General features: G+C 45.8%; 7 protein-coding genes across 7 annotated transcripts; 5 read left to right on the top strand and 2 right to left on the bottom strand.

Moving 5' to 3' along the window:
* Positions 1 to 102: 102 nt before the first annotated feature.
* On the bottom strand, positions 103 to 1,675 carry C8R40DRAFT_1169500 (PCI domain-containing protein; the record flags this gene model as incomplete). Its single annotated transcript, XM_046231382.1, has 7 exons — positions 103 to 323; positions 373 to 522; positions 576 to 838; positions 910 to 1,128; positions 1,181 to 1,325; positions 1,382 to 1,574; positions 1,622 to 1,675. The coding sequence occupies 7 exons, from the start codon at positions 1,673 to 1,675 to the stop codon at positions 103 to 105; spliced, it is 1,245 nt and encodes a 414-aa protein (XP_046087472.1).
* Positions 1,676 to 1,862: 187 nt separating this feature from the next.
* C8R40DRAFT_1145555 (uncharacterized protein) lies at positions 1,863 to 4,025 on the top strand. Its single transcript, XM_046229506.1, has 4 exons — positions 1,863 to 3,116; positions 3,173 to 3,264; positions 3,317 to 3,569; positions 3,625 to 4,025. Exons 1-4 carry the CDS (start codon positions 2,091 to 2,093, stop codon positions 3,658 to 3,660), a joined length of 1,407 nt encoding a protein of 468 aa, XP_046087471.1. The 5' UTR covers positions 1,863 to 2,090; the 3' UTR covers positions 3,661 to 4,025.
* Positions 4,026 to 5,457: 1,432 nt separating this feature from the next.
* On the top strand, positions 5,458 to 7,937 carry C8R40DRAFT_131063 (uncharacterized protein). The gene is made up of 6 exons (XM_046234127.1): positions 5,458 to 5,810; positions 5,878 to 6,318; positions 6,370 to 6,796; positions 6,870 to 6,898; positions 6,960 to 7,234; positions 7,287 to 7,937. The coding sequence occupies exons 1-6, from the start codon at positions 5,689 to 5,691 to the stop codon at positions 7,853 to 7,855; spliced, it is 1,863 nt and encodes a 620-aa protein (XP_046087470.1). The 5' UTR covers positions 5,458 to 5,688; the 3' UTR covers positions 7,856 to 7,937.
* A 700-nt stretch (positions 7,938 to 8,637) lies between these two features.
* On the top strand, positions 8,638 to 10,562 carry C8R40DRAFT_131073 (uncharacterized protein). Its single transcript, XM_046234128.1, has 2 exons — positions 8,638 to 9,531; positions 9,588 to 10,562. The coding sequence occupies exons 1-2, from the start codon at positions 8,728 to 8,730 to the stop codon at positions 10,410 to 10,412; spliced, it is 1,629 nt and encodes a 542-aa protein (XP_046087469.1). The 5' UTR covers positions 8,638 to 8,727; the 3' UTR covers positions 10,413 to 10,562.
* A 5-nt stretch (positions 10,563 to 10,567) lies between these two features.
* On the top strand, positions 10,568 to 12,335 carry C8R40DRAFT_1249726 (uncharacterized protein). Its single transcript, XM_046233679.1, has 5 exons — positions 10,568 to 10,731; positions 10,786 to 10,892; positions 10,943 to 11,575; positions 11,627 to 12,018; positions 12,072 to 12,335. The coding sequence occupies exons 1-5, from the start codon at positions 10,709 to 10,711 to the stop codon at positions 12,279 to 12,281; spliced, it is 1,365 nt and encodes a 454-aa protein (XP_046087468.1). The 5' UTR covers positions 10,568 to 10,708; the 3' UTR covers positions 12,282 to 12,335.
* A 132-nt stretch (positions 12,336 to 12,467) lies between these two features.
* Positions 12,468 to 14,189, bottom strand: C8R40DRAFT_1099527 (UbiA prenyltransferase family-domain-containing protein). Its single transcript, XM_046227869.1, has 9 exons — positions 14,013 to 14,189; positions 13,929 to 13,962; positions 13,726 to 13,878; positions 13,551 to 13,671; positions 13,441 to 13,473; positions 13,202 to 13,390; positions 13,125 to 13,141; positions 12,810 to 13,061; positions 12,468 to 12,755 (listed from the first exon to the last, which is right to left on the bottom strand). The coding sequence occupies exons 1-9, from the start codon at positions 14,142 to 14,144 to the stop codon at positions 12,652 to 12,654; spliced, it is 1,035 nt and encodes a 344-aa protein (XP_046087467.1). The 5' UTR covers positions 14,145 to 14,189; the 3' UTR covers positions 12,468 to 12,651.
* A 1,953-nt stretch (positions 14,190 to 16,142) lies between these two features.
* C8R40DRAFT_1042736 (uncharacterized protein) lies at positions 16,143 to 17,989 on the top strand (the record flags this gene model as incomplete). The annotated part of the gene is made up of 4 exons (XM_046224108.1): positions 16,143 to 16,331; positions 16,385 to 16,409; positions 16,463 to 16,679; positions 16,726 to 17,989. 4 exons carry the CDS (start codon positions 16,143 to 16,145, stop codon positions 17,987 to 17,989), a joined length of 1,695 nt encoding a protein of 564 aa, XP_046087466.1.
* Between the last annotated feature and the right edge of the window lie 64 nt (positions 17,990 to 18,053).

The raw sequence follows: 18,053 nt of genomic DNA, 5'->3' as shown, positions 1-18,053 counted from the left end.
TAGACGTACCTTAGATGTATCCCCATCCCACTGATCTATCTACATAAGTAGCACTCAGAGCTGATATACACATACGTGAATCAAGCGAAAGATGTGTATAGATCATACGGCTGCAGCTGCTACAGTCTGTGATGTATGTCCACCTTGTCTTTTTGCACTTGCAACGACCTCCAAAACACTACTCAACCCTGCCTTCCAAGACGATAGACGTTGCTCCAGAGCTTGCCACTGCTCACGCTCGAATGAACGAGCAGTTGAACGGGTGACATATAAAGTTTGAGTAGTTTGGGAAAGTTTTCCCGACAGTAAGCCAGTACGGATAACTAGTTGGAGCATGAGAAGATATTGCAAGATAGGGAAGATAAAACTTACTATCGATAACCCATTTTTCTACTTCAGAAGCATCTACCTGGATAGCTTCGGCAATTTTAGCATAAGGTAAATTTGTTCCAATATTTTTGAAGCCCAGCGATGCAAGGGTAAGAAGTCGGATCTTGCGTTCCAGCTGTGCACGACCAAGGTCTGTCATTCACGTATTAGCACGGCATCGTAGAAAAAGGGAATTTCAGACTGACCATATTTCTCAAGTACACCAGCATGAGATGCCTCCCATGATTTGAATTCTGAGAGTCCATTGTTCAAAAAGACCTGGAGAAGGGAGAACAACTCATGGTCTTTGTTGGCTACGACTGCGTCAATTTTGAAAAGGGCGTCAAAGTCAAAGATGGAGGGGATGCGGAGTGCAGAAGCAATGACTTTTATAGATGTGTCTCTTGCGGCCTCAGACGGAGAAGGTAGGGAGCGAAGGTAGATGAGGGAATAGTCATATGACTGGGTACTGTTGAAGAAAGAAAGTAGTGATCATCATCTGGGTTTGAACGAAAGGAAGCTGGATCTCTTTTTACGCACAGTTGATTTGATTTCGCATAGGCATCGACAATTCCCTCTAAGAAAGCACTTTTATCTTCGGGAGAGATATCCCACTCATTGGTCCATTTTTCAACATCGGAACGCGATAGATGAAGTGCGTTTATTGAGTCGTCGGCGACGGCGATTTGGAGGATGGTGTTATACACTGACAACCTCAGCGATGAGTTCCGAGGAAGAGCGTTAAACAGATTGGAAAGTCTAGAAAAGATACTTCAATGCCTCGAAAGAAAATTTGTAGACGCGAACGTACATCCGGTACTTGATCGTGGTCTGTTCTGAGGGCGCTGAAGATATCACTTTAAGCAAAGTATCAAGGTGTTGTTTTGCCTCTTGGCTGGATGGAGAAAATAGAGAGAATAAGTGGGCGTAGATAAGATTGAAAAACCCTTCGATCTCTATCGCCCATTGTCAATATTTTTACTAGCACAGATCAACTGAAATCCACACACACCTTTTTCCTGGCCATGACCCAGACCCGTAATCGAGGTTAAGATCATCAAGAAGATCTTTCTTCGCCTCTCTACATCTTCGGATAATGGCTTTTGTCCCTCTGTACTAGCAAGAGCTTCTTGGAACGGACGGATGGAAGCTGCGCGTTCTTCATCTGGCTGATTTCTGACCAAATAATTTACCAATTCTTGAACCTGAGAACGATGTAAGTAACAATTCTCCAGAAAATCAGGAATCATACCTGCTCTTCGAAAGTCCCTTCCGCGAAAACAGACACCGAATCTGTTTGCGACATTATTTGCGTGACTCGGGGAGACAATTTTTGCGTGACTTGGGGAGACGACTCCAGGAATTTTTGTTTGTCAGGTACAAACAACCGCTGTTGAAAGGCCCAAAAAATTTCCAAACTTCTTCTGCTTTGTCCGTCGATGCAGCAGTTGGTGTTGCACTCTACCGCTCGTTTCACCGAGTTCTGGAGTAACGGAGCGATGGCAGAGTATTGCGCAGTATAGACTGCTGTTCCTTGTTATCTTTTAATTTGCTGTATGTATATGATTTATTCTACAGCACTTCATTTCAGGAATACACTTTCTTCAACGGCCAATGGCAAAAACCTTTATGAGTCATTATTGCTTCAGTTAAAGTATTTCAAGGAAGAATGTCTGAAAGTTGTACGATTAACGGTCTCGAAGACTTGAACTGAACCTGTCATGTCGCGGCTTGTCTTCAAACGGTATTCTTCTACCATCACCGTCAAGTCCACGCCTTCCAAAGCTCACCATCATCAACCGATACCAGTTTCATCGTTCCCTTCTGGTTATCTACTCACTGGTGTTCATGCTGGAGTAAAGAAAAAGGCGGGTGCTTTGGACGTTGGTGTAATCCTTTCAACTTCAGAACGTCCAACGTCGGCTGCAGCATGCTTTACGCGGAATGCCTTCAAAGCTGCGCCAGTCATTATATCGGAAAAGATACTGGGGGAAAATGTTGGCAGAGCTCGAGCTGTGGTGGTTAATAGTGGATGCGCTAACGCAGTAACAGGAGCTCAAGGAATCGAGGATGCTTGGGCTATGGCCAAGGAGACCGATGCTCTTCTCCCTTCAAACTCTTCCGCTTCGCCTCCCACCACTTCCCAAACCCTTGTAATGTCCACCGGTGTCATTGGCCAGAATCTCCCTATATCCAAAATTCTCTCAGCCATCCGTTCTCAACGCGACGGAAGCCAGCAGACACTTGGCAATGATTTCAATGCTTGGGAACGTGCGGCAAAGGCATTCATGACTACGGACACGTTCCCAAAGCTCCGTGCGAGGAAATTTAATATCAACGGTGTTGAATACCGGATGGCTGGAATGGACAAGGGTGCAGGCATGATCCATCCTGATATGGGTCCACCTGCGCTTGGACCTCTGCATGCGACTCTGCTAGGATGTATCATGACGGATGCAGCCATTTCACCCCGGAGCTTGCAGCGTGCGCTTACTTATGCTGTTGAACGCAGTTTCAACTCGATCAGCGTCGATGGAGACATGTCTACCAACGATACGATTCTACTTCTGGCTAATGGAGCTGCCGCGGAGAAAGATGGTGTCAAACTCAAAGAGATCGATGAAGGAACGGACAGGGAAGCCTTTGAGGTGTTCAAAAGAGAACTCACCGATTTCACAATCGACTTGGCCAAGCTCGTTGTCAGAGATGGCGAAGGCGCAACCAAATTTGTGACCGTCACTGTCAAGGTCTGTAATTTACCTTCACTGCTCACTATTCGGAGGTTGACAGGTTGCTTGTGAAGGGAGCTCCTACATACAAAGACGCACATCGAGTCGCTTCTCGCATATCCACCTCTGCTCTTGTAAAGACCGCACTCTATGGCGAAGACGCAAAGTAAGCCGCTGCCTTGACTCGTCTCTTCACTTCTAATTCACACTACATACAGTTGGGGCCGTGTCCTTGCTGCAACTGGGTCAGTTCCCCTAAGCTCTCCTCTCCATACAAACAAAGTCAGCGTCACTTTTGTCCCGTCCGATGGATCGCGTCCCCTCCCAGTTCTTATCAATGGCGAGCCTGAGAAGGTTGACGAAGCACGCGCAAGTGAGATTCTGTCTCTAGAAGATTTTGAGATTTTAGTCGATCTTGGAGGAGGAGAGGCAGTCGAGACAGCCCAGTATTGGACGTGTGATTTTAGCTATGTGAGTACCAGTTTTTGTAGTTATATCAGCGTGCTTAACTCGATCTTCCTTATAGGAGTATGTCAGGATCAATGGGGATTATCGTAGTTAAATGCTGAGGTCTGAAGGCGATATGTGTATATTGATTCAGACAATTGTACCATCACAGTATTATTGCTTGGAGCGTATCAAATGTGGACAATGAACAAAAGGAAGTGACTATAGTCTATTACTGTTACCAATCCTCGAGTGGTCATGTACTTCCGTGTCCTTCCACTGACTGACCATCACTAGTTGTTTGCGCAAAGCCACTTTGACGTTGCACGTACGGAGTCTCCCTCTATCCTATCCTATTTCATGCTACGACGGTTGACCCTGAACCATTGAATCGCTCGAATTTTGCCAGCTGAAGCTACGTGAGTTTACGAACGGCTAGCCTAAGTGTAAGATAAGGAAAGAGGAATGCGAATGGTCATCTTTAATCAGTCTCGCGTAGCAAACACGTGCCTTCATTCTTCTCTGCTTGTCGCGCTCACCGAGCCGCTACTCGCATTTTCTCTTCTCCTCCATCCCTTGCTTCGTGGAAATTTAGGCCCAACCTCCTCTTCCCTATTCACTGCTAACGCTTGGTATGTTTGGGTCTCCTCCGAATCGTTTCCTTACTAAACCCGATTTACCTTGTGTACTAGAATTGCTTCCAGGGTCTCCAGCACTCCTCCATCATCGGAGATGATGCTGACACCGGCCGCAAGCGGCGTAAATTCCATCCGCAAAGACCTCATTCAATGAATGAAAAACCATTCCTAGCTTCAAATTGTCATATATTCAAGAATATATATACCAAAGTTATACTACTCTCCACTTCCTGTTCCTCTATCTACACCTCAATATGGAACTTGCCTTATCTTCAAAATATGATGGCACGTTCTACTTATTACTTCAGTACCATTGAAATTCTTTCACTCCCTCACAAACTGCTCTCTTGCACCACCACAACCCTTTGTGACTGGCAATGCGGCAATGCCATAGTGTCTCGAAATCCACCAGAACCCTTTTGGTCAAAAGCGATTGCCCTCCTAATGTCTGCCTTTGAGGCTCAAAGCAGCTGGTTTGGCTTTGTTGATTCCACAGACAGTCACTGCCTAACCATTTCATATTTCACTCGCGGCGAAGATTTCATAAGGGATTGTATGCCGGCAGACAACCCTCATCTACCTCGAAAACCGTACCCTTTCAGAATCTTTGCGACTCCTTCGAAGGCTCAACGTTCCTCCTTGGCAGACCAATTAATCATCCCTTGTAGATATCATTACTAGATAAGAAAGATTTGTCTTTCGAAAATGTTCTTTGTTGACGGTTGCGAATTCTCGGTCTTTTCCCAATTCTGCACATCAACTTCAATGATATTCACCTGCATAGGGTCCAAAAGGATATCAACCAACTGGTATTTCGATTTCTTTGTGATGCTTAAGGGAAAGACACTATTTGATGTCGGTAAGCTGGTCAAGTGAGAACGCCTCGTAAGATACGGTTCGGTGAATTCAATGTCACGGATATACCCACGTCTTCTCGTGCATTTCCTCCTCCTCTTATCTTTGTCTCTTTGTCGCTGTGGTTCCTCTTGAAATTAGACGACCGAAATATATATGTCTAAACAGGAATTCAATCCTAAATTGACGGGAACAAACTGCGTGCTTGGAAGGTGCCCAAAGTTACATAAAGAGTGCGATAATCAATAACCCTGAGGCTGCACATGCCAGTGTACATTTGTTGAGTCGTGACTTCTCATTCAAGACACTCTTGGACTCAAATCTCTAGGCAACAAGTGACCAAAAAAGTGTCACCGTCGCCGGGCTTGAACCTTTCCTGAGTCCCTCGAGGTAAACTCCGGTAGCGGGCTGTTGCTCAGAAGGAAAAACACATGATGCATTGTTTTTTTTCTGAGCTTTTTTAGCTCTTTTACCGGATTGGTGTCACTCTGCGTCAGGGCTAACAAGAAGCTGCATGGTTCTCCGATGGAGGACCATGCAATACCGACGTAACGCGACATAAGTTTCTTCTCCGTCGGTCAGCGTTCTTTCCATGTAAAAAGCATGGTTGCGCCTTTTAATTTCACGATGTACATACCCTCTTCCTTACCATGAAACGGACGCACGACACTAACACTATGGAAAGCTCGATGGCTGGACCCTCAGCTTCCACTATCAAAACGACCAAACTACCCAGAAAACCGAAATCTATTCAAGCCTGTAATTCGTGCAGGTTGGGTCAAACTTATTACTCGTTTGGCATCACTTACTGACACACCGGGATCCTGAACGTACTACAGGAAACACAAGACCCGTTGCGAAATTCTGGATGGTGTCGAGCAACCGCTTATTATATGCCATCGATGTAAAGTTTTAGGAGTTGACTGTTCATACCAGACAATGGAAAGGTCTCTATTCGAAACTGCCCTTCCTCCAAAGCCCGCAAACGCACCCGCAGCCACTTGTGGATCTAGATCTGATACTACTACTTCTCCTACCATCTCTCATGCCTCCCATGCCTCTATGCCGCACAATGACATTTTCCCAAATCTCCCCCACCAAATCTGGAGCTTTCTTCGTCTTCCCAGAGGAACGCTTGACTGGACTGCTCCGCTAGAAGCTATTCAAGAACTCATGAAACACGTACTTGGTACTCATGATCGTCCTCCTCCTCCTGCAATCCCAAACGACTCCTTAGAGGCCATCCTTTCCCCAGACCAAATTGACCACTTGATAGCAATGTACGTGTTTTCACGAATACCGCCGGATTGAAATTTGAACGTGTTTGGAAGATTCGAACACAATTATTTGCCTTGGCTCAACTTCAATCTCATCCGTGATAGAGTCAGCCCATTCCTCGACCTCGCCTGTTGCGTGGTCGCATCACGCCACCTTGGAGATGGTACAAGATCTGCTGTGGCCCCCAGACTGCAAGCACTGGTGACAAACTGTGTGGCGAAGATGATCTTGCAGTCCAGAAAATCTGAAACGCTGGAGTCCATACAGTGTCTTCTGATACTTTCTCTCTGGGTTCCAGTTTGTGGTACTGATGAGGGCTCTCGAGATGGTCGCATTCTTATAGCCTCGGCCGTTACTATGGCTTTGAATATGCGGTTGAACGAAGCATGCGAGCTGGCGCTTGCCCTTCGTGAGTCAGAAGCAAGGGGGGACGATGCGTCGAATCAAGATTTGTACGGCGCAACGGACAGAGCTCGTTTGGTGAGTTCAAAACTCGTGTTCAATCTTTTCAACCGTGTATTAAATTGATTCGATCCTTTTGCTGCCAATCTAGTGGCTTGCACTGACGAACGTTGAATCTCTGTGAGCCTTTGCTACTGATTGAGCCTTAGATCTATTTGACAAACATGTTATTGAAATCTAGATTATGTACCGGCAGTGGGCGTCATCCATTGTCGAAGCGCACAGGTGCATACCTCAAGATGGTTGCACTGTCTCCAGATCTTCCTGGCTCGAATCTTGTAGCTGGACAAGATTTGAGGTTGAGACTGTTGGCCGAGATCTTTGACATAACCGAAGCTGGAATCGCCATTCGATTACGATCATTGTCGGATACGGATGTTGAACGGTGGCACGATGGCTTTATGCGCGTCTTAGGAAGTATGGACCGTGTAACGCGCATAATAGCGCCTTTACCTAGTGCGTGTACCTAGTTTTTCGAAATCGTGCCTTCTGATTAACCTTTTTGCAGTGGTTGCCGAGTTCGATGGATTTTACTTCAAAACACTTCATCTCATCGAGCGCACTTGCAGATCTTTGATTCTTTACCACGCCTGCCTCACCGCACGCCAGCACTTTGCAAATTCGGGCAATGATAATCCATACTGGTTCAAACAAGTTCGTCCCCGTGGTTTGGACATTCTTCTTCTTTGGGGAAAAGAATCTGTCGCTGTGGCCGAATCCGTTCTGATCACCTTCCTCGAGGCAGACGTCCGTCTACTAGGAACAATGCCAGATTATATGTTCAATATGATTGCCTTCGCGTCCAGCTTCGTCACGGGCGTCAGGTTCCTTGTTGTTCAGGTTGGGGTCGACTTTCCTGGTTCTATCGAAAGATTGCTGGAGCGGACTATCTCCAAGTTAAACCAATGTTCACTTTCTTCAGATTCAGCTGCTGCAAAGAGCTCTGCTCTCATCGCCGCGATGTTGAAGCTGTGGGTGGACAGGACGCACATTCCTGAAGAAGGGTCAAGGGAGGTCTCTCCCCCTCCTTATTCACCCTATGAGCGAAGGTCCAGCGGTCATGTTAGTACATGTTAGACTTTACTGCCAGAAATTTGACTCATGTCTCGCAACCAATCATAGTCCGAGCAGGAAACTCCACGCGCATGTCGAATGGGTTCTTCCAGTCCTTAGGGAGCCATAATCCTGAATGGTCGAACCCGGGCTTACTTAGAGATACTACCTTTTGGAACAATGTCTCTTCAACACACAACGACTATTAGCTTAACATATTGATAATTTATCAGTCTACACCTAGGTAATTTGTGTTTACACTGCACGCAACCAATAAGGGGATTTTTTCGGATCAATGAAAAGGAACCATGGAAAAGATTTCGAGAGGCCTTTGAAGGTACCAATTTGAGTGCCCCCGCCATGAATGAGATGCCGCACTCGCACGCCCTTTCGCTAACTCAAGCTAACTCAGCAAAAGGTACGCTGTGTTTCCTGTGACCACCGTATTCGAAGTCGTGTCTCGATTTCCTGCTACCACTGCCCACGAGGCTGCCAACCTTATCCTCCTCCGGTATTTGTCGTCAAGATTGATGAAGCATCGGAGAAAGAATTGAAATAAAGCCTAATAAAGCTGGGATACGTCTGGGAAAGTGGAAGCACGCTCTCATACTTTCCATAGATAGTATATATGTGCAATGGTCTGTGCTTGTCGGCCGATTAACCGTTGAAGACCGGGCCATTTTAAAATCATTTAGGCCGTACTCTCCTCGACGCATGTGATACTATTAGCTACCGGTGCGAATTGGCTTGTAGATTTCATACCCTCACCATCATCATCTATAGTACTTTCTATCCCTTTAACTTGCAGCTTTTATACAGGAGCTTCTGGAACTTCCCCGTCTGTCTTGCCTTGAAGATCTACTAGGCCAAATTCTGTGTCTTCGCAGAGTCTAAATATGCCTGTCGCGACTTCCACCATGGTCAACACATCTTCCAGCCTAGTTTGTTCCCCAAGCGCAGTTGATGTTATCAGAAATCGCTCTTCGGCCTATGGCACACCTTCCAAAGGGTCAAAGGTCAAACAGAGTCGAGCTTTGCACAAGGTATACCACCGTGCAGCGCGAGCGTTCTTAAATAGGAACGTAGCTTTAACGCACGAATTATTAGACACCGGGTTCAAATCTCTGGAAGGTGCGGGCTTAAACACCACATATTTGTGGAAGTGGGACATTCTGCGAATAACTTTCGACACGATGCTGTATACATCTCCACCGTCTTCGTCGGCTTCACATATTCCGTTCATGAACGAAATCCTTTCTAAACCTCCGCAGAGCTTCGTCGAGGATATGTACACTCGCTCTCTGAACCTGTTCCAACAAAGTGAGAACAACACAACAGCAGCACTGCCGGCACATGTACTCTCCACCCTGGTTTATTCGAGTTTGAAAGTAGATGCTCCAGATATTGGTAGGCGAATGATTGAGGATTGGCTGGCTAGCAGGGGAGATACCACCGACTTGTCCTCGTCCTGGACGTCCACGTCCACCTCGTTGACGGAGAACTCAATGTCTGACGGATATGACGCGGATGGCTCAATAAACGGGGACAGCCCGGTGGATGTCGGTCTAGGCAAAGGAAGTGACAGTTATGCCAAGATTCTCGAACTCTATTGTCTCCAAGTGTTACCAAAATTGGGGCAATGGGAATATGCAATGGAGTTCTTGGAGTATGAGAGCGAGCTTGAATTGGAACCCAGAGATGTAACTTCCTATCTATATTGTTTCGTTGCTAGAACGCTGACTTGCAACACTCCTAGAATCTTACACGATCCCTGCAATCTTTGTATGCTCAAGCCATTGCTTCACGTCTGCCTTCTACATCGAGTTCGCAATACTCATCGTCGGCCTCGTTGACTCTGCCAGCCTCTGCTACACAGAGAGCATTTTCTCCTGCCCCTTCTGCATCATCGTCGTCGTCGTCTCTATCAACTACTTCCACACATACTATTGTTGCTGCTACTCCGAGAGCAAGAGCGTCTCTTCAAGGAATATCCGCGAGCTCGAACGGAATCATTGAGGAAAACAGCCGTTCCGACGGAACCATTACACCGCGCCAGCAAACGAACGCGGGACCTCGACGCGGACAAACAGATACTTCCAAAGGAAAGCAGAGTGTTGAAACACCTCTCGCCTCTAGCTCAACACCGTCTGGTATCAACGCTTACCCACTTAACCCCAATGCATTAACACCTTTATCCCTTCCGAAGACTCATCTCAATTCCCTTCCCCACAGACAGAATTTAAGCACGTTCGCACTGATTAAAGCCAGTATAGGACCTTTAATAAATCGAATAATCGGTGCTAGCTCTGCGAACAAGATTGCAAGCTTGTGTGTAGTCTTCGTGGTCGTACCCGTATTTTCACTACTAGTGCGTATGTTTCGTCGACGAGCGAGGATACCGATTTCCTCTGGGCCTAGCGCTGGAACTGCCAATGTAGACCTCGTTCGCCATCGGCTGCAGACTGTCAATAACCGCTCTAGTGTGGTGATTGCTTTAGGGAAAATTCTTGTCAAAGCTTGGTGGGAGATCATACGGGTCGTGGTCGACACGGTGAAAATGGGTGGGAGTGGTTTGGTTTGAGAGTGTATCTTTGGTCTCGATAATGATGTAGATATTGGCTGGTTATACATTGTCGCTGAATGCTATTGAAAATGACCACCGTAGATACATGTACACAGTCGCCCAGAATTTATGTACCCAACTGGTTTCAAAAAGTGAAATAATAATATGCCGGCGGCTATTTACCTCTTCATCTATTTCGCTCGAGAAGCATCCAACTCATAGTGGTCTTAGAACATAATATATTCACCGTAATCCACCGTAATCCAGAATTAATCAGAATTTTCTGTCGAGTAGGAACCTTGGTTGGCAATAACATGGGGACGGATAAACGCAAAAGGTATAATTGGTCTTCAAACATGCAGTCGTTGAGTGCAATTGAATTCTAGTCTAGACAACGGTCTACGAGAAACACAGTCGAACACGAACAAATCGCGGAGACTTCAGAAGCTGGAAGCTCAAATATTTCGCCTGCTCCGGAAGCTCCAGTGGCCAAACGATGTAAGTCTCTTTTAGTTGGGTCAAAGATATCTTTGACCTTTTCCAATCAGCTAGACACAGAGCGGAGACTCGCGATTGTCCAATTTGCAATGAGCCTATTCCTTTGAGGCTACTGGGGAAGCATGCTGAACTCGAAGCCTCGCGTGTTGACGAAATTATCGGTCACATCGGTTCTGAAGAACCTTTTCTGGATCTCTCATACGAATCTTATACTTCTGCCCCTGCCGTCACGTCAACATCCGAGTTATCATTCACGTCAGTGTCGCATGGAAGACGGTCTGCCGTCCGTGCTCGTCGAACTATTCTCGAAAAGACCGCTCCAGTGAGAGCACAATCAACCGTGGTCACGAAAGCCATTCAAAGTATCAAGCGAAATCGCAAGAATCGACATGGAAAATTACGAGACATGACGAGAGAAGACGATGAAGGACATCTAGCTTCTCATCTCCGTTACACATCAAGTCGAGGAGGAATTGTCTGTCCTGTGTGTTTGGCCACGGTTGAAGGAGACGAGGATGTACAAGATGCCCATGTAGAGGCATGTGTAGCAAATGAGTCTGTTAGATTGGAAGAAGAGCGTCTCAAACGAGAGGAACAAGAAAGAAGAGAAGAAGCTGAGAAAGTGGACACTGATGATGAGAACGAACAAGATGATGCTGCAGGGCATTTCGGAGACGTACGAGGTACGGTTTCAAAAATTCTCGGTAGTCTTGGCTAATGAATGTCCTATGTAGGAACGGGCTTTCTTACAAGAAACCGTAACGAACAAGATGTCGAAGACGAAATCGATATCGACGGAGACGATGCGGAAATTTTTGGATCCGCTCAGTTCCACGAAGGAGATATACTTGACGTAGACGTTCCTCCCACTACAGCTGCTCGCACACAACCTACTTCAGGACGGTTCCAAACTGGAGGCGTCGACGACACATTTTCCGAGGGAGATCAGCCTGCTAAGATTCTCAGAGACTTGATTGCTGATAGTAAGGCGCGTCAAAGCTCGAATCCCCAGGAAGTGGCTGTCATTCCAGAGATAGACAAAGCTGATGTTGCCATACTCATGGCGAAGAGCAGAGGAACCCAAGCTGCGCTAGTGGTCGCATTAGAAAACAAAATCAAGCTTTTGGTAGGGTTTCTCTCCGCAGTCCTGCTTTGGAATAGATATTCATCATGACACAGGAGGGCCCGCTCGCAAATTTACCATTTCCTTCATCCTCTATCCCACTTTGCCGGATCTGTATCGAGCCCTACAATGAGCCAACTGTGTCCACCGGGTGTTGGCACACATGCTGCCGAGAATGTTGGCTACGATGTCTGGGATCAACTAAATTATGCCCGATTTGTAAGAGAATCACTGCGGCAATGGATTTGAGAAGGGTTTATCTATAAACACGTTGTTACAGTTATTTGATTGGTGTAGTATGTATAATAATAATATTCGTGTCAAACTCGGTTTTCTTACTACATTAACGTCAACTCTGAGTTTCTGCAAGTATATTCACAAAGCACGAAAGAGGTGGGGGCACTGAAGCTGTGTAACTATAATATCCTCAATCAATAAAACTGAGAACAACTGTGTATACTTACGCATATTGATTTTTGAATGGTGCGATTACAATAGATACACTTTAAGCTACATCAATATAAGTATATCCGAAGATAATAGAATCATAGAAGTATTTTTGGTAAACTTGAAGCTAGAGCTGGAGAATCATCTTAAAGTTGTAAGCTAATGTAAGCTTGGGTACACTGTTGGCGCTCATGCCCACAAATTTGCCTGTATTAAACGAAGATTAATAGCATAATCGATAACCAGCCCCAGCCATATAATCCATCCAAGTTGACCATTGCTATTGAAGTTTGCTATAGGGATGTTACAGTCAATGATATGAGGGAAAACCATAGCAGCATCCTTACCCCAACAGCTTTTAGGGATCTCCAAGTCTACAGTCCACCACTGCCTGATCAAGTGCAGAAGTAGTCCACCCACAGAAAGTGTATAAAAAGCTGGACCTTGACCATTCAGGATGCCGGCACCACAGAGGAGTACAACGAAGGAGCAGCCGCATGCAATAAGGAGTGGACGGATGTAAGACCCAAACAGGATGGCTGTAGATCGAATACCCATCTTGAGATCATCCTCGATATCCTGGCAAGCGTAGATAGTGTCTAGATAAATATTTCAATAGTTCCCAAGAACATGAAAAGATAGATTAAATGCGCGGTGCATACCGTATAACATGGTCCAGCTATAAGAAGTCGAAAAATCAGCCAATCGTACGAATGAAAAAACTGGAGGTACTTCCCACCAACACGCCGCCATAGCAGTTACCAAAATAGGTGTATCAAAGGTGTTGGTGGTAGATACCCAAGCTGTCATCAATCCAAAATTCATCGCAAAACCAAGCCAAGCCTGTGGCCAATAGGTGACTCGTTTAAGCAAGGGATAGATTGCGAAACTAATGGGTATTGTCCGTTTACATGGAGGTGGATCGAGACTGTATTGTTAGTAGGAAACTTTATTGTTTATGAACGAACGGCTACTTACATTGGTAACAGTTGTACCAGCGCCACCGAAAGCCTGCAAAAGATCGTGGTTCCGCTCGTTAGCTAGCGATTCTGGAAACCATATCCACGGTCAAAAAAAGCGAAGCTTACGCCAAGTCCTCGACAGTAAGATAAAACCATGCAGTTCCTACAGCATACAGCATCAAAGCATATGAGGTCGCCGCAAACACGGAAATACGTCCGCTTGCCAGCGGCCTGTTTTTGGTTCTTTCTGAATCACTCGTTAATGTAAAAAAACCAGGCTCGAATGAAGTAGCAAACCCACCGACTCCCGCGTCCATTTTGCGGTCAAATATATCATTGATGGTACATGCAGATGATCGTATGATGAACGCGCTGAGAAGGCATTGCATGAGTCTGAAAGTGTACGTGGTCCAGTGCATTTTGACAGAATAAGCTGCCATCGTCAGGCCCCAAGCTGTTCAAAAAAATTGGCGTGACATCTAGTAAGACATAAAACCCACTTACCGAACGGCCAAAACATCAATTTGGTCCCAGTGGGCTACAATTGTTCACTGCGAACAAACTACGATAGATGTTGCCCCAGCTTACCTTTTCTAAACGTATTAATTCTAGATACGGTCGTAGGACAGATGGGAAAACGTCCAGAGGCTTTCTCTTGATGTCAAGAAACTCGGCCTGGGTAAAATCGAAGGCAAGCTTTTCGTTCAGGTGAGAAGACATTGTCTAAAAACAGAGTACTGATAGAAATGATGATCTGGAAGGAGGAGGAATAGATGAATGTCTTGTCTCTCCTTCGAGGCTGACTATTTATATGAACTCGAAAGCTCTCGACTACATAAAACCTTCTCAGTTAATGATTCGAGCTAACCTGAACGGCATTCAATTTGCTAACGAGTAAGCATACACGCCTTTGCCCTTGAACCTCTGACATTGCGAGGATTCTTAGTTCGAAATCCCCATTCCAAAGCAAACTAGCACGGTGTAGGGTGATTACCTTACTCGGGCTGTCGATGTCGGTGGTAGAACGAATTCAGTCTGCAAAGGGTTGGAGAAAGGACACAAACCAACAATGGTTATGTTTGTACACCCAAACTGAAATTTTCGAGGGTAGGGGTAGGTAACAGCGGGAGATTTACAGGTCACCTTAAACCTTGAGCAAAAGGAGAGATAGTAATTGTTGCACCCTACGTTGAAATTTGCTTAGTAGGCGCTACATTCACATAAGACAGGCCACTTCCAAGTTGGGAATGCGTATGTTGCAAGTTGTTCTCTCTTCTTTTTCTATGCCGAAACAAATGACATGTACTGTCAATAGCTTGAGGCAGTTTATAGTCCACTCAAGGCCTTCAAGATCCCCTTCGGGTCCGAGTCACCCGGGCGAAGACTTGACAGCTGTGTTAAGCTCGTTGTAAGATAGATTTCAGGTTGTGAGCTGGTACACATCCTCCTTGAGAAGTTGTTCCATTTCAATTGCGGCAATTAGGGGACCTCTAGTTATTATGTTCCGAGCTACCGTTTGAGATTAAAATTTGCAGATAGATAAACTTTTGAACCTAGGATGTTTTCATCAGCTGTTAAACATTCAGTTTTATTGGAGCTGCACAACAAGCTATCACTATAACGCGCTAAACCTGGAATCCACATTCATGGTCGCAAAATCCTCTGGTGCATTGTAAAGCATTGGGGTACACGCGCTCGCGCAGCCTGCGTTTTGACATCACTGGATCAATGACTTTCTGTACTTACCAAGATTTAATCACTCTTGCCTATCGGACTACCACCAAGTTAGAGACGTATATCAAAAGAGGTTTGGTCGGGCATCGCGGGAATATTGACCTTTTCTGGAATTAGATGTGAGCACTGGGCGTTTGACTAGGATTCGGAACCTCTTCGGTACTCAAGATCTAGGGTTTCTATGATTATGTTGCCCGTCGTTTTCGGGAAGCTCAATATTAGCGGGCTTGAAATTAGGAGTAAGTCAGAATTAAGGAAGTTAATGGGTCCGTAAGGATTGCAACATGGAACTAGAAGCAGAAGTAAGGAACAACGATGAAAAAAAGGTGCATACCACAGGGATGATCGAAGGAAAATCATCTTGCCATGTACCTATGAGCTTGGACATCGAGGTCGCTTTCCCTATGGTCTGTATTGTGGCAGGTGAAATTAGAAAAGCATGGAACGTCTTGTTAGCGGATTGTAAGGATTCAACCAGCGAGCTAAGCAATCGTAAGAGTGCGAAATGAAGCGGATCACAAGCCATCCAGAGAACGATATTCTCCCCAGGCTTCTAACGCGATCCGAGGGGAGTGGATTCATTAATATGCAGGTACACCAATTAGTAGCGGCCCCTGCTCCCGTGGGCAACAACCAGCCAGTGATCATATTTCCTTGTGCCTTAATATTATCGAATCTAAATGAGAGAACCGCGAACATAGGGCGCCGCAAGGTGAAGATAGTGTAACTGAGGTTTTGAGCTGTTTGATGACTGGAAAGCCTCAGTTCGATCTGGAGAGGCTCTTTTGACTCATGGTCTTGATGCTGAGGCCTGAGGATTTAGAGGAAGAAATTTCAACATGATCATTGGTCACGGTCATGATCGACTGAACTTCAACAACGTCCGATAAACTTAGCTCCCAGGCTCCCACGAAGCCTTGTCTCCCCAGCTCTCCCCAGAGTCCTCTGCTTTTGAGAAGGTCCATCCGGCGGTTATAGTATTCGATGCTTACACGGTTCTCAGTTGTCACCCTTGTACTTTTTGTTTTATCCATCGCTCTGGTGATTCGCCCAATCTACATACCAATACGGCTTCCTCGCTTCGGGAGGAAAAACATTCCAATAAACTTGACCACAACTCCGCCTGCTATCATTGCGATCCTATGGGCTTCGCAATGTCTAGGCTCAACCCAGGTGAGTGCTCGGAATGCTTTGGAGCAATTTCATACTACTTAAACAACTCACAGATTCGTGACGGGATTGTTGGGACCGGTGAGAATCATTATCATATCTCTTTTGACTGTTGTATCGATCAATGCTTTTAGGTGGGATCAAACCGTACAATATACTAATACTATTCATGTCTTTAGCTTATATGGCTATTACACTTGATATCAGCGGAATTTTACAGGCATCAGCTTTCTGGGTCAGTAATAAAGGCGGATCCAACGGCTGGAAACTCTACTTATACTTCTACCTGATGCTTACACTGCTGAGTATATTTCTGGGCAATGATGCTGTCATTCTTTCTGGAACTCGTCAGTCTAATTCTACTCCGGAAAGACTAGTCCTCATTTTTCCCCCTTAGCTTTTTTGGTGTATTACACCCTGATTACACCACTGCAACCGGGTTGGAACGAATACCTTGGCTCATATCAGAGTTTTCTACTGCCAATACTGCTAGTATGGTGTTGTTCGTGGGCAATATAACCAACGTGGTCGTTTGCGAAGGCTTTTCCATCAACAACGTCGCATTTACTGCCTATACCATCCTACCCTTTCTTGGATGCAATATCGCATGCTTCCTAGCTTTATCTATCCAGTTTCGCGATGAAAAGCACATACCTCGAAGATTACGCGCTGTAGGAAGACTAAATCCAAGGGGCGCTCTTCGTGATCCAGTTAGTGCTCTCGTTGGAAGTCTTATCCTTGGCACCTGCTTGGTGGTCATCATCACTGTCAGCTTTTTCAAAGTTGATGTTTGGAAAATCAGTCTACCATTTGCAGTGGCAAAGCTCATATTTGACCTCGTGTGGGATCACTATCGCTTCGTGAAGGGAACGTTGCATCGTAGACCTTTAACAGAAAACAAAGAGGATAAATCCTCTGACAACGATGACGCTGTGTTAGCGGAATTCAAACGAGCGATGTCCTTACCCACAGAAGGAGGCTCCCGTGCGAAGGATACGTTCGAACCTAATGAGTGCACCATTCCCTCTCCAACTGCTTCTGGGACGGGGTCTCCTACCTCCCGTTCGGACCCATCCAAACTGTCCCAGTCACTCGAGTCTGTGAAAGTCTTCCCAGATGCACGCCGTCACCTACGAACCATATATGAAGGTTGGGCTGCCCATTTTCCCACTTTTTTTACTGCTTTACCGCGGCTACCTTTCGGTCTAGTACCATTTTCATTTTCGCAGTTCATCCTCATCGAAGCACTTCAGCACCAAGGCTGGATTGACGTATTCGCCGTCTGGCTTTCCAAGGCTTCTCATGGGCAGATACATGCCTCGATTTGGTTGATAGGTGTTATCGGCGTGCTCATGTGCAATGTTGCTGGCACCAACATTGGCGCTACCATCCTCCTTACAAAAGTCGTTATTGCGGCACCAAACTTCCCTTCTGATAGCTCGCGGGCAGCAGGTATCGCGCTTGCTGTGGTCAGTAACATCGGCGCGGTTAGCTTTACATTCTCTGCTAGTCTCGCGGGTTTGCTTTGGCGAACGATATTAATGCAGCGAGGAATTATCATTCAACAAACGCAGTTTGCTTTTTGGAATCTTTTGCCTATTCTGTTAATGACATGTGTCGGCCTCGCCGTAGTCTCTGCTGAGATGGCGGTTCTTTATTAGACAGGCTTACTATATTTACCGTACATAGATGTAACATATGTAGAGAATGGATTAGATATCGCAA

Source organism: Lentinula edodes (assembly GCF_021015755.1).
Source record: "Lentinula edodes strain Le(Bin) 0899 ss11 chromosome Unknown C8R40scaffold_13, whole genome shotgun sequence".
In the NCBI taxonomy this organism is placed as follows: Eukaryota; Fungi; Basidiomycota; class Agaricomycetes; order Agaricales; family Omphalotaceae; genus Lentinula; species Lentinula edodes.
Note: the sequence above shows the minus strand (reverse complement) of the source record. Positions and strands in the feature narration are given on the sequence as shown.

Coding starts and splice junctions, on each gene's coding strand:
- C8R40DRAFT_1145555 (XM_046229506.1), top strand. CDS start 2,091: ATGTCGCGGCTTGTCTTCAAACGGTATTCTTCTACCATCACCGTCAAG. Junction 3,265..3,316: donor CTCTATGGCGAAGACGCAAA/GTAAGCCGCTGC, acceptor CACTACATACAG/TTGGGGCCGTGTCCTTGCTG. Junction 3,570..3,624: donor GGACGTGTGATTTTAGCTAT/GTGAGTACCAGT, acceptor TCTTCCTTATAG/GAGTATGTCAGGATCAATGG.
- C8R40DRAFT_131063 (XM_046234127.1), top strand. CDS start 5,689: ATGAAACGGACGCACGACACTAACACTATGGAAAGCTCGATGGCTGGA. Junction 6,319..6,369: donor ATTGACCACTTGATAGCAAT/GTACGTGTTTTC, acceptor CGTGTTTGGAAG/ATTCGAACACAATTATTTGC. Junction 7,235..7,286: donor CATAATAGCGCCTTTACCTA/GTGCGTGTACCT, acceptor ACCTTTTTGCAG/TGGTTGCCGAGTTCGATGGA.
- C8R40DRAFT_131073 (XM_046234128.1), top strand. CDS start 8,728: ATGCCTGTCGCGACTTCCACCATGGTCAACACATCTTCCAGCCTAGTT. Junction 9,532..9,587: donor TTGAATTGGAACCCAGAGAT/GTAACTTCCTAT, acceptor CAACACTCCTAG/AATCTTACACGATCCCTGCA.
- C8R40DRAFT_1249726 (XM_046233679.1), top strand. CDS start 10,709: ATGGGGACGGATAAACGCAAAAG. Junction 10,732..10,785: donor GGGACGGATAAACGCAAAAG/GTATAATTGGTC, acceptor ATTCTAGTCTAG/ACAACGGTCTACGAGAAACA. Junction 10,893..10,942: donor AGCTCCAGTGGCCAAACGAT/GTAAGTCTCTTT, acceptor TTTTCCAATCAG/CTAGACACAGAGCGGAGACT.
- C8R40DRAFT_1099527 (XM_046227869.1), bottom strand. CDS start 14,144: ATGTCTTCTCACCTGAACGAAAAGCTTGCCTTCGATTTTACCCAGGCC. Junction 13,963..14,012: donor AATTAATACGTTTAGAAAAG/GTAAGCTGGGGC, acceptor GAACAATTGTAG/CCCACTGGGACCAAATTGAT. Junction 12,756..12,809: donor GATCCCTAAAAGCTGTTGGG/GTAAGGATGCTG, acceptor ACATCCCTATAG/CAAACTTCAATAGCAATGGT.